The sequence below is a fragment of the Cibotium barometz genome, chromosome 4, assembly GCF_041138505.1.
Source record: "Cibotium barometz isolate CiBa-2024 chromosome 4, ASM4113850v1, whole genome shotgun sequence".
In the NCBI taxonomy this organism is placed as follows: Eukaryota; Viridiplantae; Streptophyta; class Polypodiopsida; order Cyatheales; family Cibotiaceae; genus Cibotium; species Cibotium barometz.
In genome coordinates this window covers 23053931-23071928 of record NC_141049.1, presented here as the reverse complement: position 1 = coordinate 23071928, position 17998 = coordinate 23053931, and the positions used below count along the sequence as shown (strand labels likewise).

The window sequence follows — 17998 nt, the reverse complement described above, 5'->3', positions numbered from 1 at the left end:
TTGAGTTGATGCTATCCATCATATCTCCATTTTAGACTACACCACACTAAACCCAAGCAGATCAATCTTGCATTAGGAGTCATCCAAAGCTTTATTCATTAATGAAATGCTTGTTTGTTCCATATTTTGATGCTTAAGAACTTGAGCCTCATCAAGCTTAAGCACAAACACAAGCTTGCCATTGCACTATGTATAATAAAGATAATATAATTAGAAAGAGACTTGATAGATGTCTCTTCTTGTTGCAAACAAAAGGAATGAAAAAAAAATTAAACTCTTTTGTGGTTTCAAATAATATATCACCTGCAATTGTCATTCGGTAATACTCAACCATGCAAGCTTGTGCTCTCCTCACATCCACAAAAACATTGTTGAATATATTATATATGAATGTGCTATTCGTTGTCTATTGTGGTGGCATAATTTTCTTCTTCTTTGTCTATTGTAGTGGCATAGTTTCCTCTATGTATGTGTACTCACCTATCAAGCTAGAAATACCCAACTTCTCATGTTACCACATAGTGTATGGCCTTGGTAGACCAAAAACCTGCAACCATCAAGGCTTAAGCTACTTGAAGAAAGTCTTGGAGATGGCACAATATCCTTTCTTACTTATTCTGTTAGATATCCGTAACGCCGCTACGGGCGTTACCACGAGAGGGGACGGCCTTTGGCTCACCACCCAGCCATAGAGGAAGAATGAGGATTGCCCCTCATCCCCCAGGCTATATAGTGTGTGGCCTGCTGTCCACACTAGCCTGGCCGCCCATGACTCCGCATGGGCGTCCTCTCCCACTGAACCCCGGATATGGCCATCCGGTCTGCCGTCGGTCACAAGCATTACAGCCTACGTGACATTACCCCCCCTTAAGAAGAGTTTTCGTCCTCGAAAACAAACTGGGGAAACCTTTTGGAAATTGCACTACGGCGTTCCCAGGTAGCTACCTCCTCATCCCTATCTGTCCATTTAACAAGTACCTCCTGGTACACTTTATGTCGGGTCTGTCTATCACGATACTGTAGAATCTTTTCAGGTTCATGTGGTATCTTTGGTGGCTCTATCAAGTCCACCAAAATCTCTGGAGAAACTGCGTTCTCTAACCCGTGAACTGATTTCTTCAGTTTACTGACATGGAAGACAGGATGGACTTGAGAACTCTCCGGTAACTCAAGTTTATATGCTACGTCCCCAATCTTCTTAAGGATTTTAAAAGGACCACAATATCTCGGAGAAAGTTTATCACACTTTTCCGTTTTCATGGTTTCTGATTGCGCAGGAACCTTGAGGAATACAAAGTCACCTTCTGCAAAGGTCACCTTTCTACGTCCTTTATCCGCATAAGTTTTAGCGCGATCCTGAGCGCTACCAATGCTCTCACGTGCGGATCTGAGCATATCATTCATATCTTCAAGGAAATCCTTGACAGATTGAATCTTCTCCTTTTCTAGGCCTACAGCCATCGGAGATCTCGGCTGGAATCCATACATTAACATGAATGGTGTAAATCCAGTCGCGCTGAGTGTTTGGAGCTGTTATAGGCAAACTCCAATAAGGGCAAGTACTCTTCCCAATTAGATTGCTTCTTACTAACATAAGAACGCAACATATCCTCTAGAATTTGGTTAACTCTTTCAGTTTGACCATCAGACTCCGGATGATCTGCCGTACTCATACACAGAGTAGTATCCAACTTTTTGAAGACTTCCCTCCAAAAATGACTGTTGAACTTTCTATCTCTATCCGACACTATATCTGCGGGCAGGCCATATAGCTTGTAGAGATGTTCAATAAAGAGTTTTGCCAACTTTGGCGTTTTAACAGTTTTCTTCGTGGCAATAAACTTTGCCATTTTAGTTAACCTGTCCACTACCACCCACACCGAGTCATTCCCTCGACTCGTCTTGGGTAAACCGGTAATGAAATCCATGGAAATGCTTTCCCATTTCCCTTGAGGAATCTTCAGCGGATGGAGTAGTCCTCCAACCTTAAGACATTCATGTTTATTGACCTGGCACTTATTGCATTTCAGCACATAAGTCTAGACGTCCTTAAACAAACTAGGCCAATAAAACTGTCTTTTCACTAGTGCATAGGTCTTCTGAATCCCAGGATGACCCGCACTTGGACTATCATGACTTTCTTTAAGAATATGGGCCCGAAAGTCACCAATAGTTGGTACACATATTCTACCCTTGTATAGTAAGTACCCGTCGTCAATGGAGTAATTAGCATATTTCTCTCCCCGACGAAGTTTATCACTCCCCTTTGAAGCCGTGGCAGTCAAAGGTGATGAAGGGCCTACGTTAGAACTCTCCGGCTCCAAACTATACCCAGAAGACACGGCTAGTCTCTCTGGACTAACTCTCGCTTCCCTTCCCGTTGCACCTTCGGCCAGTCTCTCCGGACTAGCAATACGTGCCAACGAGGGAGGTGGTCGCGTCTATGAAGAAGTGCGTACGCGTACAGCGCGCCAGACCTCTGTAAAAGATGGATCGTGCTCACATAAACCACGTAGGGACTCCAAGAAATCATTCTTGAAGACTGTGAAACTAAGTTCATTTATCTGTGGCATGCGACTAAGTGCATCTGCCACCACGTTATACTTACCTTTCTGGTAACGTATCTGAAGGTCAAACTCCTGTAGAATCTCCGCCCACCGAGCTTTTCTACCCTTCAGTTCATTTTGACTTGAAAGCCATTTCAGACTTTCATGGTCCGTCCGGACCTCAAAAGTAGCACCATATAAATAGTGTCTCCACTTTTTCAGTGCATGAACTATCGCTCGTAACTCTCGCTCGTAAGCCGAGTAGTTACGCTGCGCACGATCTAACTTTTTACTCTCAACTGCAATTGGGCGTCCCCTTTGCATAAGTACGGCCCCAATGGCCTCATTACTAGCGTCTGTTTTCAAAATAAACGGCTCATTTGGATCGACAATTGTCAAAACAGGTGCAGTTGCTACGGTCACCTTGAGCTTGTCAAAGCTCTTCTGTTGGGCGTCCCCCCAACTAATGTTTTTTGTTTTTGACCGTAAAACTGGTCAGTCAACGGGACTGCGATCTTCGCATAGTCCTTCACATACTGTCGGTAGAACCCCGACATGCCAAGAAAAATCTGCAGTTCCTCGAGATTCTTCGGCGTTGGCCATTTAAGAATAGCCTCTACTTTTTCTGGCTCCATCCGCATACCATCGGCGGATATAATATGGCCAAGGTAGTGAATTTCTGTTTCAAAAAATTCACATTTGCTTTTCTTCGCAAATAGTTTGTGCTCTCGTAACAACTCGAACACTAGACGCAAATGCTCTATGTGTTCTTTCTGTGTTTTACTGTACACAAGAATATCATCTAGGAAAACTACTACGAATTTTCCCAGATATGGACGTAAAATACTGTCCATTAGCGTCATAAACGTCGCTGGAGCATTGGTTAGCCCAAATGGCATAACCAAAAACTCAAAATGCCCGAAACGGGTCCTAAATGCTGTCTTCGCAACATCTTTTTGTTTAATTTTAACCTGATGATACCCAGATCTCAGGTCTATTTTTGTGAAGTATCTCGATCCATAGAGTTGATCAAACAACTCATCCATGCGTGGCATCGGATACTTGTTCTTAATCGTTATCTGATTAAGAGCCCTATAGTCTATGCACATCCGCATAGATCCGTCTTTCTTCTTTACCAGAAGAATAGGCGATGCCCACGGACTTGAACTAGGCCGAATAAAGCCTTTGTTCAAATATTCCGTTAATTGTTTTTCCACCTCCTGTGCCTCGGAGTGGCTTAATCTATAAGCAGGTTTGCTTATAGGTTTTGATCCTGGCATAACTTCGATGCCATGGTCTACTTCTCTAGATGGTGGTAAACCATCTGGTAAATCATCAGGAAAAACATCCTGAAATTCCTCTAATAAATTCGTTAAAGTATCTACGTACTTTTTCTTTAATGTCTCATTCACCTTGGATTTTTTCTTGTTTGAATCACATGCATGCCAAACAGGGTTTTCAAACAGTGGGTCTCGTCCAAGGTTATTTTGTTTTTCTTGTTTGTCTACGCAAACATCATTTATCGTTTCATCTACGGAAACAGAATTCAAAAGAGGGTAACAAGCATATACCTCTGCTATTTGGTCTCTGCGGACCGCTGTACACAGCTCCATGGAGGAAATAAGTGGTGTGGCAGGGACAGTACGGTCGCCCTGCAGGGTGATGACTCTACCTCCATGCTCAAAACATAGCGTATTATGTAAGTAATTCCGAGCTAGACTAGGGCCCAAGCCATACAGCCACTCCCTGCCTAGATATACGTCTGCTTTGGCTAAGTGCATGACCTGAAAGTCAAGTGGAGCCTCGTAGTCCTGCATAGATAATGGGACCCCCAGTACTACGGTATTCCATACCGTTTTGTCATATCCGTTGGCTAGGCCGACAGTATACTCATGATCACTTCGGGTCTCAGTCAATCCCAACTTCTTGACTAACGAGTAGTTCAAGAAGTTGTGGCTAGCTCCATCATCAATAAAAACTATGACACTACGGCCACCTATGGTGCCATACATGCGCACCATGTCATGCGGACCTACAGTAGGCTGCCACATCGCTGGTGTCACTGAACAAGCGTGATGCTCATCACAATGACACACTGTCACCTCTCTGAACTCTGCGGAACTGAGAGGGAGTCTCTGCACTGTATGCAACTGCCTAGAAGATTTACCATCTTTTTTGGGCTCGTTGCCACTCGTGCTGGCTTTAGGCTTTGGACACTCAGCCTTCGTGTGTCCTACTTCATTGCAATTAAAGCAACGATTTTCCTTTCGCGCTTTAATATATTGCTCTTTCTTTTGGTTTTCGGTGTCTCTTTTCTTCCTGGATGGTCATCGTTTTTTAGACCAATGACCACCCTGTCCTTCCTGGTCCGTCCTATCTCCTTGTTTGTCACTGCGGAACCCTTTTCTTTTGAGGCTTGACCTCCTCTTTTCACTACCCTCGGCCCTGCTAAAACCACCACGCGCACTACGGCGCTTGATGTCATCGAATATCTGTGCATATTGAATTGCCTCTGCTAAGTCTTTAGGCTGTAGGGGTTCTACGTACTCAAGGTAATCATCTTTGAGGCCTCTCTTAAAGCCCCGCAATGTCTGGAATGCATCGATTCCCTTTAGCTTGAGTACTATCTCCTTGTAGTTTGAGATGTACTGAGTTAGGGATTTGTTCTCCATCGAGCACTTGTCCCATAACTCCTAGCTTCTCTCTGCCTCATTAACAGGCAAAAATTCTTTTCGAAACATTGTTTCAAATTCCGTCCAAGCGGCAGGGCGAGTTGTCAGACTCATCCACCACTTGTACGCTTTGCCGGTTAAAGAGAGGCTAGCCTCTACGGGCTGTATACGGCTAGGCTGCTGTCGCAGCGCGTGCAAATCTGACCACTTCGCTAGAAACATATTGACTGAGTCCTTGTTTCTCTCCTTTTCCTTGCCACCAAAACTAGGCGGCTTTAAGTCTTTTAACAACGACGAAGCTGTCGCTATACTGACGGCCCCGCAGGCGCATCGGCCTGTACTCCTGCAACCACTGGCGAGGCTACGCTCACCCGTGCTGTAGGAGCTCGGCTACCACGAGGAGTCGGAGTACTAGCCGAGGCGGCTGTCAGTGCATCTAACCGTGTGGAGATGCTCTGTAGCATCGTGACTAAATCAGCCTGGACTTTACCCATAGTGTTCAATTTGGCATTAAGATATTTAAACAGTCCACTAGAGAGCTCCGTCTCTGTCAGGACATCAGCAGGGTCCAATAGGTCATAGTCGTCGTCATCTTAATCCAAGAGGTCCTCCTCGGTCCCCTCGGCGACGTCAGTATTCATGTCCTCTGGCTCATCGGCCAGAAAGGGGTCATCAGCCAATGCGGCTGCTGCGGGCTCGCTAGGTCCTAAGATGGGGTCAATAGACGAGGAGGGCACTGGCGGATCACGAATGATCGATAAGCACGCTCCAGACCGAACAACGGTCGGGCGTGTACGGCCTGACAATTCGGTCGGGGTCAAACCCGCAACCGAGGACAAGAGACTGGAAAAACCTAGAGAAGTAGAAGGCGGTGGGGACACACTACGCCTAGCAGACATTTTAATTCTTGCAAAAAAAATAATGTGAGAACTCGGAAATTACTAAAAAAAACGCTAATAAAAATGAGCAGTGGTGGAGAGAGAATAATAGTCACCCCCCTTTACGGTCGCCTGTTGAATTGTTGTGCGTTGCGGGCCTCTACAAGGACGCTTCCGGGATGCTCCGATCCACGAGAAAAATGCCTGCAACTCATAACAAAATTTAAATGATCGAGAGGTGCCTTGCCGAGATTATTTCTTGGGGGGGTTATCCTTCCTCCCCAGCCGAGAGAGAGCGTTTGTTTGAATTTTTCATTTTTAATTTTATTAAAATTGAATGATGAAAATATATATAAAAAAAGAAATAGTTTTTTTCTTTTCTTTTCTTTTCTTTTTTGTCTCTGGCCGCCGGTGGCCGTCTGTCGCCGGCTGCTCTGGTTTGGCTGGCCGCCGTTGGCTGGCCGGCGCCGCCGTTGCCCATGGCTGGCCGTCGCTGTTGCCGCCTGGGCCTGGCTGACCTGGGCGCTTGGACTGGCCGTCGGCTGGCCGCCTAGGCCATTGTGTGGAGGGGCTGCAGCCACCCAAGCTCGTTCACCTCCACACGCCTCCACTTCAACACGTTTCTTCTTTACGCAAGGTGCCTTCACTTCAACGCTCTCTACACAGGTCGCCAGGCGGTCTGGCCTTCGCCCCCCTACACACGAGCTCCGCGCTGCTCTTGCCGGTGCTGTGTGCTGTCGCGCCTGGACATCGTGGGGCTGGTTTGCTGATTTTCGCTGGTCTTTCCCACACGTGTTTTGCAAGGCAAGCCCCCCCACAGGCTCTTCCACACGGTTGTGGGAAATTTCAGCTACGTATTTTAGCTACTGGTTTTCGCCGCCCCACCCCCACACACAGCGTGTGTTTCCAAGGCTTGCGCCCCCCCTTCCACACAAATTGAACAATTTGTTCGCAGCCATTCAACGCAAAATTTTTTGCAGCCATTCAACGCAGAAAAAAAAAAGACAAACAAAAATTTTGCTTACCTGCGATGCTGCTTGCTGTGTGTGACGCGGAGAGAGAGTGAGAGAGAGAGAGAAAAGTTCTTCCCTTCAAAACGTGTGTTTTTTTTCCTCCACACACTCCCTTGAGGAGATAAGGGTGAGAAGATTGTGGATGAAAACCATCGAGTGGGCTCCGGTCCCCCGTTCACGCGCGGACTCTCACGATCCCCCCGAACCATGCTCTGATACCAGTGTTAGATATCCGTAACGCCGTTACGGTCGTTACCACGAGAGGGGACGGCCTCTGGCTCACCACCCAGCCATAGAGGAAGAATGAGGATTGCCCCTCATCCCCCAGGCTATATAGTGTGTGGCCTGCCGTCCACACTAGCCTGGCCGCCCATGACTCCGCATGGGCGTCCTCTCCCACTGAACCCCGGATATGGCCATCCGGTCTGCCGTCGGTCACAAACATTACAGCCTACGTGACATATTCCAACTATATCACAAGCCTCCACCACCTCATCTCACTTAGCCAAATCACGAAAATCTCACAATACTTCTTTTATAACCATTTTATGTAGGTTTATACCACTTGGAAGCTTAAGCAACTTAATTAAATCCGATTTACATACCGAAGACTTAAACATAGAGGCTCTACCACCTCATTCTTGAAACTTAAATCCTATAATGTTTGGAACATAGCTTTGAGCTATCCACATTATTCGTTTCTTAGCACGTCCTTTTTTTGACAAGCTGTCAACATACTTCATTTGTTTGTATCTTACCTCAAGGTCCACGGATGTGCTTTTGAGCTTTTCATGTTGTTTAACCATTTTTTGAGCCTATTATGTGGAAACCAAAGTTAAGGGTTGACTTCAACTCAGTTAGCTTCAGAGAGCATGACTCCTCAAATCTTCTTAAAGTGTAATCAAGGTGTTTTCTAACTTCAACTCAGTTACCTTCAGAGAGCATGACTCCTCAAATCTTCTTAAAGTGTATTCAAGGTGTTTTCTAACCCTTGCATAGCTTGGTTAGAGATGGCTACCATCATTTAAGCTTGGATTCGATGTCTATGGAGTAGTGTAAGCTTGGTGGCCAAGTCTTGAGAAATAACCCAATAAACCATTATGGCCTTCACCAATGAAACAAACAATATCATGTAATGATGTTTAGCCAACTGTGCCTGTAATAACCACAACTCAAAAGGGGAAAGAGAAGTTGGCTGTGCTAGATAAACTAGTCAGTCATCATAAGGAAACTAATATGGAATGGAAAAGCAAAAACAAGTCAGAGACTCTTTAACAAAGGAGCATAGAAAGGGAGTTAGAAGAAAACCCTTTAGATTAGACAAGGTCTAAGGGGAATAGAGGAAAGCTCGGAGGAGGTAAAAGAACAAAAGCTACGACGAGAGAAGATAAGTTTCGCAAGGAGTCAGACGAAGAAGTGTTGCTGCGGGAGGATAATCCTTGCATGATGGCCATGATGGGAGAACAAGGGAAGTTGCGAGAAGGTAAGCCTCGCAAGGTACAAGGATTAGTTGACAAATCGAAGGAAGAAGAGGAGCCTAGGCAGCCAGCAAAAAATAGTGTGCTCAAGAAGTAGGTACAGCCCACCCAAAAGCAATAAAATGGAGTGTGGATGGAAAATTCCACAGAAAGAGCAATGAGAAGCAACAGCGAAGCGGAATCCTTAGGCGTCGAAAAGAAACAACGAAAGCACCAAAAGAAGTTTCTTAACAAAACAGCAGGCCACAGGAAAAGGTGAGACAATATGATACATGGGAATATATGAAAGGTTTAAAACTAGACATATTCCTTGATCAACTCTAGTCCTTCGTGCCCAACTCCATAGGAGGAAATTGCTGAGCAATCTGCTAGTTCCCAAGGAAGAGGACAAAAGTCTACTTTCATAATGAGTTGGAAGCCGACTGCAAGTCAAGTCAGTCGAAATAACAAAAATAACTCTATAACGGATAATGATGTACCTTAGATAATAGTAATGTTAAAAGAGAAGCACATCCAAAAAGAAATACTTGATGGAGGCTTAGAAGTCAATATACTGTCAGAATCCACACCAAAAGAACTTGGCCTCACAAAATATGACCATGATCCATTTGTTGTGAAGATGGCAGATGAGCGCAGAGTCCAATCCTAAGGATTAGTACGAGGGGAACACATTCAGATTGCTGGCTCAATCATATTTCTAGTTCTTTGAATGGAGAATAAGGGATCATATTTGATGGTGTTGGGAAGACCTTGGCTCAGGCAAGGTAAGATCAAACATGACTAGCACAGGGATTGGATCACAATAAGAATAGGAAAAAATATCCACAAATTCCAAGAGGAAAGTGAATCCCTTTTTCAGGCCGTTGTATGCAAAAGGAATGAACATGCTGGAAGGGATTGAAGAGGATGGGGAGGAAAGAATCCTCAAAGAAAACCCACATCTCATATCCTTGTCCGAGATGGATGTAGAAAAGATCGTGTCCAAGTACTTAACAGAAGTACTTAAGGTGCAACCTGCAAGAAACTGCAGCTGACACAGAAGCAATGTCAGAGGGGTAGACAAAAGAAGCTAAATCCTCAGGGAGTGCAAAAGAAGACTTGTCTAGTCAAAGGGCTAAAAGAATGGATGGAGGTAATGCGTTGGAAAGAAATGGAGCAGTAATAATCCATCAGAGTACAAGAAGAGGAGCTCATGGAGCTCAATCTAGGAACATAGGAGCACTCGACAGACGGTAAAAATCACCACAAAAGTGGAGGAAGCAATGAAAAATGAACTGCAAGAACTGTTGACCTAGTATAAAGATGTCTTTGCCTAGAGCTACACAGATATGCCTGGCATTGACTCAAGCTTCTACCATCACAAAATAAACATGAAGAAAGATACAGTTCTGATCAGGCAGCAAAGATAGAAGATGAACCCCAACTACGCCAAGCAAGTCAAGGAGGAAATTGACAAATTGTTTGGAGCGGGATTCATCCACCCAATCGAAAAAGCAACTTGGTTGATCTCCATAATGATTGTGCCAAAGAAGAATGGCAAGCTAAGAGTTTGTGTAGATTATAGGAAGCTGAATGCAGCTACCATACCGGACCCATTTCCATTACCTTTCACAGACTCGATGCTGATGTTGTAGCTGGCCATGAAATGTATTCCTTTGTGGATGGATTAAATGGATACAATCAGTTTAGAATGGCACCCGAGGACATGGAGAAGATTGCATTCATCATGGATTGGGGAGCATTCGTGTCAAATATCATGACCTTCGGACTCTGGAATGCACCTGCAATATTCTAACGCATGGTACAAGAAAATTTCTATGATTATCTAATGGAATTCATGCGTGTGTTTGTAGATGACTTGAGTGTCTTCAGAAAGTGTGTGGAGCATCTGCATTAGCTACGCCTATGCTTAGAAAGATGTTGGCAAACTAAGTTGAACCTGAATCCCATGAAGTGTGCGTTTGCTGCTGTGAGGGGCGAAAAACTGCTTGGACACAGTGTCGAAAGACGTAATTGCTCTCGATCCTCCCCAAGATGATAAGCAAGTTGAGTCCACCACAAAATTTGAAGGAGCTTAGTAGATTCTTGGGCCAAATCAAATGGCACAACCGATTTCTTGGGTACCTTGTTGATGTGGCACAACCGATTTCTTAGGTACCTTGTTGATGTGGCACAACCACTATATAGCCTCACAAAGAAGGGGGCAGAATTCCTTTGGTCAGAAGAGCGCAAGGGGGCCCTTCCAAACTCTGAAGAAAATGCTTGCTCTAGTGCACCGATAATCCAACCATCGAAATGGGACAAGACATTCCATGTGTTCGTAGATGCATCAGACACAACAATCAAAAGTGTACTGATGTAGTAGATAGAAGAAGGGTCATACATGCCTATTTATTATGCTAGTCGGATGCTGTCAAATGCTGAGAAAAATTACAGCACCACTGTGAAAGAGGGAAGCCTTGGGACTAATTTACTCAGTCAATAAATTTCGTCATTATCTGCTAGGTAATCACTTTGTGGTTCATGTAGATCATTAGGCCCTACTGTAACTGGTAAACAAGCCAAATTTGATCAGAAAGTTGGTAAGGTGAATGCTTTTATTGTAAGAATTTCAGTTCACCATCGCGCACACTCTCGACAATCAGAATATGCAGAAGTAAATTTTCTCAGCAGAATAGGCATATAGGAGAGCAGCCTACAGGGGTGGCTGATCAGTTTCGAGATGCAAGCCTGTTTACTTTTCAGTATGTACCCATGGAAAGAAATTGGTACTTTGTCATGCTTCACAGAAGGGACATTACTTGTTGCTGACATGAGAAGAGATTAATGGAAGAATTTGGCTCTCAGGAAGCAGGAATTACCTTGAAGTTTCAGGAGCCCTATACAAAAAAGGCATAGACCAAGTTGTCTACAGATGTGTGCCAGACCATGAACAAACAACCATGCTGACATAAGCACATTAAGGAGTTTCACGCGGGCTGGAGAAACAACTGGCAGGAAAGTCTTGTAGGTAGGCTTATGGTGGCCCATGGTACTTAAAGATGCATGGGATTATGTCAGATAATGTGATGTGTGTCAGAGGATCGGACAACCATCAGCTACTACTGAGATCGGATTCCTCATCATCATCCAGTCCTACCGCATGAACCCTTTCAAAAGTGGGGAATGGATTTTGTAGGACCATTTAAACCTCTAGTAAGGAGGACTGGTAACAAATACATCCTCGTGGCAATTGACTACTACATTAAATGGGTGGAGGCAAAAGCCCTAAGTCAGCTTCTAAATCACTTCAAGATCATGTAGCCAAATTCTTGTATGAGAACATCATGACAAGGTTTGGGTGCCCAGTGGAGCTGGTTTGTGACAACGAAGTGATTCAGAAGCTAACTCAACAGTACATGATCTTGTACAAGAAAAATCAATTGTTACTATTCGTATAGGAAAATGGTCAAGCAGAATCTACAAATCAGGTGCTAAAGCGGATCCTCCTAAAGATAGTTAATCAGAACAGATTGGGATGAAAAGCTGCACTCTCCACTATGGACATTAATCAGGTGCTAAGGCGGATCCTCCTAAAGATAGTTAATCAGAACAGAATAGATTGGGATGAAAAGCTGCACTCTCCACTATGGACGTTCAACATGACAAACAAGGTAAGCACTGGGTTCACCCCATTCTCTTTAGTCTATGGCTTAGAGACAGTAGTTCCAATGAAATATGTTGTCCCTAGCCTCAGAATATGTTGTCCATAGCCTCAGAATAGCCCTGACTGATAGGCTCAGGTGAGAGGAATCAATCAACCAACAGATGCAACATTTATGTAGTTAAAAGAAAGCAGACTATGCAGTGCATGGGTGGCAGACATCACTAAGAAAAGAAGAAAGATATGGGTGAATAGGAACAACAAACACAAGATCTTTCAATAGGATGACAAAGTAATGCTATTCAATTCAAAGCTTAGTCTAACCCCAGGTAAGCTTAAAATATGATGGATGGGTCCCTATCAAATAGTAGAACGCCATGCCCGAAGTTGTTAGCTTAACTGCAAACACATTCAGGCTACAGACACTACGTGATGAAATACTCTCCAAGCTTGTAAATGGATTTAGACTTAGGCCCTACAAAGAAGGCAATGATAAAGGGTAACAAACAACAAGTTAGTAGGATATAGCGGGGCAGAAACAACAGAACTGTGCATGGTGGTAACAATCCCCATCTATACAGTGCAACCAGAGACAAGTTTGCAACACTCCAACGGGTAACATCAACGGAGAGAGAATGCATGATGAAAAGCAAAGTGGTGTAAATGTGAAGCAAAGAGGTGTAAATGTGGCACACAAAATAATGCAAGCACATGGGGGAATCATGTCATTTTTAGGCGGTTACCTCGCTTTTGGCAAAATGATCATGTGAAGGAGAAAAAGCCCCGAAATTGCAGCCCTAATCAATAAACCTTACCACAATCAAACTCCACCCCAACTACCCTCGCTCTCCTTGAATTATTATTTGCAACTTGCTCTCTCACTATCTCCAGCTCTCTCACTATCACCTGTCTTTCCCCCTTCTTGGAAACCTCAGAGCAACGAGAATCAGCCAAGTAGCAAGCAAGTGAAGTTTGATCCTTGCAACGCCATCTTGGACCCTATGTTTCAGCACGAGTGGTTGTAGAAGGTTGGACTGTGTGGCTTTGCAGAGCAAAGAACTGGACGAGTCTACAGGAAAACATAGGAGAGGCGTAGCTAGCATAGTTGATAAAGAGTAAACACAGTGAAGATGGAAGGGCGCAAGGCAGTGCCGATCACACTACAAAACGTATTTCTATGACAACAGCAACACAAGACATCATTGAAAAATTGCAGGAGGAAGCACCAAGACTGCAAAGGAGAGGGAATGAGTTGGAAATGGTGGTCTTCGAGCTCTGAGAAACAAACAACGAGATCCAAAGCAAGTTGCATCAGGTGGCTCAGATAGCAGCTGACAAAGCAACCTATCTTGTGGACCATGCTACCCAAATGATCCGCAATGTGGAGCTAGCAACGGGAAAAGGTTGCAGGAGTTACTCCTTGCAAAAGGTAAGCTGTGGATATAGGAGGCCATGGAGGCTGAGAAAGGACATCCTTGTAGTCCAAATGCCAGTGGAATTGATGGCGCAGTGGGAAGAGGAGTTGATAGCCTCTAAGAAAGCATGTTGGGAGGATAATTTATAGCTACTAAAAGAATACATGGTTCTGCTACCTCCCGCATAGTCCCCTGAAAAAGCTTAGTAGTAGGAACACCCACCACCTCCATAGTCACCACTTCTAGAGGAAATGCACAATCAGATCAGCAGGTGAAGAAGCTTCGAAATAAAGTACAAAAGCTGAGAGAGCAACTGAACGAGAAAAAGGAACTGGTCATCAGGCTAGAACTACTCCAAAAATGGATGTCAGCCAAAGATGCCATAGGAGAAGGCTCAACGGATCAACAACTGCTGTTGGACCAACAAAAACAGATAGCAATACTTAAAAAATGAGCATAAAAAAACAAAGCTGGCACTAGCCAAGGGGAAAGAACCAATACAACAGCTAGAGCCCATAAAGAAAATAACAATTAGCACTATGCATGCCATAGATCAGATGTTACCAGACCATCTGAAAGAGCAAATCATTATCTTAGAGAAACAAATGTATGTGCAACAAGATGAGAACAGAGCCGCCATCTTAGAGCTAGAAGAGGTGTTCAAAAACACAAACAAGGCACTCACACAGGCTTATGCAAAGCTAGACAAGAAAAAGCAAAGCTAATTCAGCTAGAAGAGCAAGCCGAGAAGAAAAACTCCCCCAAAACAAGGTCCTAACGGAAGTTAGATGCAGCAAGAAACCAACGCAAAAAAGTTACAGCAGCTGCGCCATTTAAAAGAAGAAACTCCAAGCTAAACTCCCAGTTGTAGAAAATCCATCAGGAGTTGAAATCCATCAAGGAAGAAGCTAGCAAGTAATTGGAAAAACCAGATCAACTGATAGAGTCAATCAAGAAGAAATTGGTAGAGCTATACAAAGAAATTCAACTAAGGGACACAAGGCTTGCCAAAGCAAATCAAACAAAACTAGAGCTACAATGTGTACAAACAGAGCTAATGCAAGAGCAAAGCAAACAACGGAAGAAATTGGTAGAGCTATACAAAGAAATTCAACTAAGGGACACAAGGTTTGCCAAAGCAAATCAAGCAGAACTGGAGCTGCAACGTGTACGAACATAGCTAATGCAAGAGCAAAGCAAACAACGAAAGCTGCATGAAGAACTCCTGACAATTAAGTAGCAATTGAAATCATCAACTCTATCAGTTGCCGTAACCAACCAAGTAAACATTCTCCGTCAGACTGGTGAACCTACAAGAGGCAAAACAAAGACAACAAGCATAATTAATATGCTCGTAATGAAAAATCACAAAGATGGGCAGCTTTGGATATTGTATGCATTTTTTTGAGAGCTTAGGATGTCTTGAGACCAAATTTGAAAATTTTCGGACACTTTTTTCCCCCCCCTAAAGGTAGGGAAAACCTTTTTCGAAAAGTTTTAAAGCTTTCTTGAAACTTTCCAAAAAACACTTCATGAAATGCATTGCAACTACCATCCCTTCCTGGCAACCCAACCATAGAGCACCTCAGCATACTTGTCCACCAAGCATATAGCTAGGTTGCATGTTCTTGACAATTCCTAGCACCACCAACCTTGGTATGCCCCTACTCCAAAGACCTCTTACCTTGTAAACCAAGAACCTTCCATTCAGTCATGTCTACCTTGGTAGCAACAAACTTACCTTGTGAGCAAGGAACCTTTCCCTTGTGTCATGACTTCCTTGGTAGCATTGGTTTATCCTCCAATTGACCTTCACTAGTCCAAACTCAGATCCAATGGGTTTACTTAAATCCATTCTCTTATATAGACAACACCTACATTGAGATTTGCAAGTTCTCTACGAAGAGCAAGCCCCCACTCCCCCCCCTTACTTACATCAACCATCCATTCAATCTACGCAAAGGACAACCCACACTCCCCCTCCTCCCTTATTTATATCAACCCTCCATTCAATCTACGTGGAGCACACAACCCCGCCCCCCCGCCCCGGCCCCCCCCCCCCCGCCCCCCTCCCTCCAACGCGCACGCACACACATACGCGCGAGTTTTTCTTTATTTACATCAACCATCCAATCTTTGATTGCAAATAGTACACCATCCTTGACCTAAATATAGTGAACTTACAGGAGTAACAATTGGACTGCAATGCATAATGGCCAACCAAAGCCCGCTGTGTGTGTGTGTGTGAGAGAGAGAGAGAGAGAGAGAGAGAGAGAGAGAGAGTCCACTATCAACCTCGGTATCTTCCTTAACAATTGGAACCAAATTGAATTTACATTTGACCCTGGCTTTTGAACCGATCAAAAGGTCCAACTTGTAGTAGAAACAATCAACCATGTCCTGGAGGACACTAAAGGAGAACCCAATGCAAATTTACATGCATCACCTCAAACATGGTAAGCTTCCAATGTTGTGTGCGAGATGATCCAGGGATTCACATCAACCTGCTGCTCTCAAGTCTTGTTTCCCTTTATGGCAAGTTTCATTGGAGCCTTCTTCAGGAGTATCCATTGCTGGAAGAGTAAATGAAACATAAATCACAAAAGGTACCGCCTCTTCTCCTGTTCAAGCCACATGTATTGCCTTACATGAGGCATTTACACCATGAAAAGTCCATTCTATACCTCAGATGTCACAACAGTGGCTTTGGTGCATGCAGGCTGCGCTTGAGTGAATTAAGTTTCAGTTCTGCACATTTAAAACACTTCGAAGGAAGCTTGTAAGCTCAATCCAAGCTTGTCTCTGAGGCTCATCCCCTCTTCTCACCTATAAAGCCAACCAGCCATTCACACTGGCGTAATGAAAACCCACACAAGACACCAGCATCGAATATGCTTCATGAATATAGCCCACACCTGATCCATGTCACGCCAGAAAGCATGGCCTTGACCCTTGTATGTGGATATCTTTCCTTTAACTCCTGCTTTCAGAAGCGCGTCTTCAAAGCCTTTAATCTACGAGAAGCCCAAAAACATATGTGACATCAAAGCACCAGCAAAACTTGCCATCGTCGCTCTCTTTTTCTGTCATGATTTTACCTACCTCCTTTAAGGGAAATTGTGAATCCTTGTCACCGAAAATTCCTAGCACGGTTCCTCTGATACTCTTCAGAGCTTTGACATCTAGAAGCTGAAAGGACACAGTCAAATGTACACAGATTGAACTATCGTGTAGTCAGGAAAAAAGGATGAGAAAGTGACCTACTGGTTTCCCATAGATCACAGCTATAGCTTTTGCTTTCTTGTAATGGGCAGCATAGCGAATAGCTTTACCACCTCCATAGCAAAATCCGATAAGGCCCACCTGCAGTCTAAAGCACAAGATAAGTATATTGAGAACATCTGGTACTTTCTAAATTAACCCAGGTTTGTCCATACATTTTGAATGTCGGCTTCAGGTAGGGTAGATGCCCATGAAAGCACCTCATCCAAATCCGCATTAACACGTTCCTGTGCACTTCATGATGTTTATGAACATAAGCATTGCATTATTTTACTTGTTTGAAAAATAGTAAATAGCAAGCACATCCTGTGCACAGGTATGCACACATACAAGCATGCAATAGAATATGCATACACAAAAGCATGGAACTCAACTAAACCCATGGCATGTTTTGGATGAAACTCACTCCCTCCTTGAGACATGTGGCAGATGGCTCATGTAATCGTCCCATTTGTGTGGTGTGCACTGCATGCCTGGCGTATATAAGCTGGAGAAGCAAGGGTCTTGAGAATCCCCATGCAGACTTTTGGGGATGCCCTCGACCCTTGGTCGGCTAGGTGGAAGGGGACTGGGGACCCCCCTCCACGTGGACCTCTTCTCTTGGCTTACATGGTATAAGAGCACAATTCTGTTGGTGTACCTGCGCTGCTCGTGGAGCTCCTCGCCTGTTATTGGGGCTGTGCTGGCTTCTCCTGTTGATGGGGGTGGCATTTGAGGGTTGTACTCCTCCTGTTGAGCCTGAAATTCCCGTGCACACTTTTTGGGGATGCCCTTGACCCTTGGTTGGCACGGTGGGAGGGGACTGGGGACCCTCTCCACATGGCTCGGTTTACAGCATGTCATTGAAATCCATGATCAATTTAAGATTTTGCCGTTTTTTAAATGTTTTGGAGGTGGCTGTTTTCATTCCGTTGAGACGTTTTGACAAGTATGATGTACGCACACAAACAAACAAGCATGCAAACAAACACACACCCATGAAAGAACATGCAAAACAAGTAGAAAAAAGTATAGATTTGCATGCAAGAAAATGTGTGCACTGCATACTCATACGCACACATACAAGCATGA

The 17998-nt window shown here is 44.2% G+C and overlaps 1 protein-coding gene across 3 annotated transcripts in view; it reads right to left on the bottom strand.

The window, feature by feature from the left end:
* Positions 1 to 15928: 15928 nt before the first annotated feature.
* The window catches only part of LOC147639046 (uncharacterized), a 2744-nt gene continuing 674 nt past the window's right edge, over positions 15929 to 17998 (bottom strand). Inside the window, exons 2-6 of one of the 3 annotated variants that reach the window (XR_015264139.1) lie at positions 16910 to 17015; positions 16748 to 16834; positions 16561 to 16659; positions 16330 to 16471; positions 15929 to 16218 (exon numbers count right to left, since the gene is read on the bottom strand). Coding sequence is in view for 2 of the 3 variants with exons in the window: in XM_086786791.1 (XP_086642917.1) it covers positions 16388 to 16471; positions 16561 to 16659; positions 16748 to 16834; positions 16910 to 17015; positions 17083 to 17144 (438 nt within the window). In the remaining variant the exon portion in view is untranslated. Of the gene's footprint in view, positions 16472 to 16560; positions 16660 to 16747; positions 16835 to 16909; positions 17016 to 17082 lie in introns of all 3 variants that reach the window. The other 2 variants (XM_086786791.1, XM_086786780.1) reach the window with 2 other exon arrangements.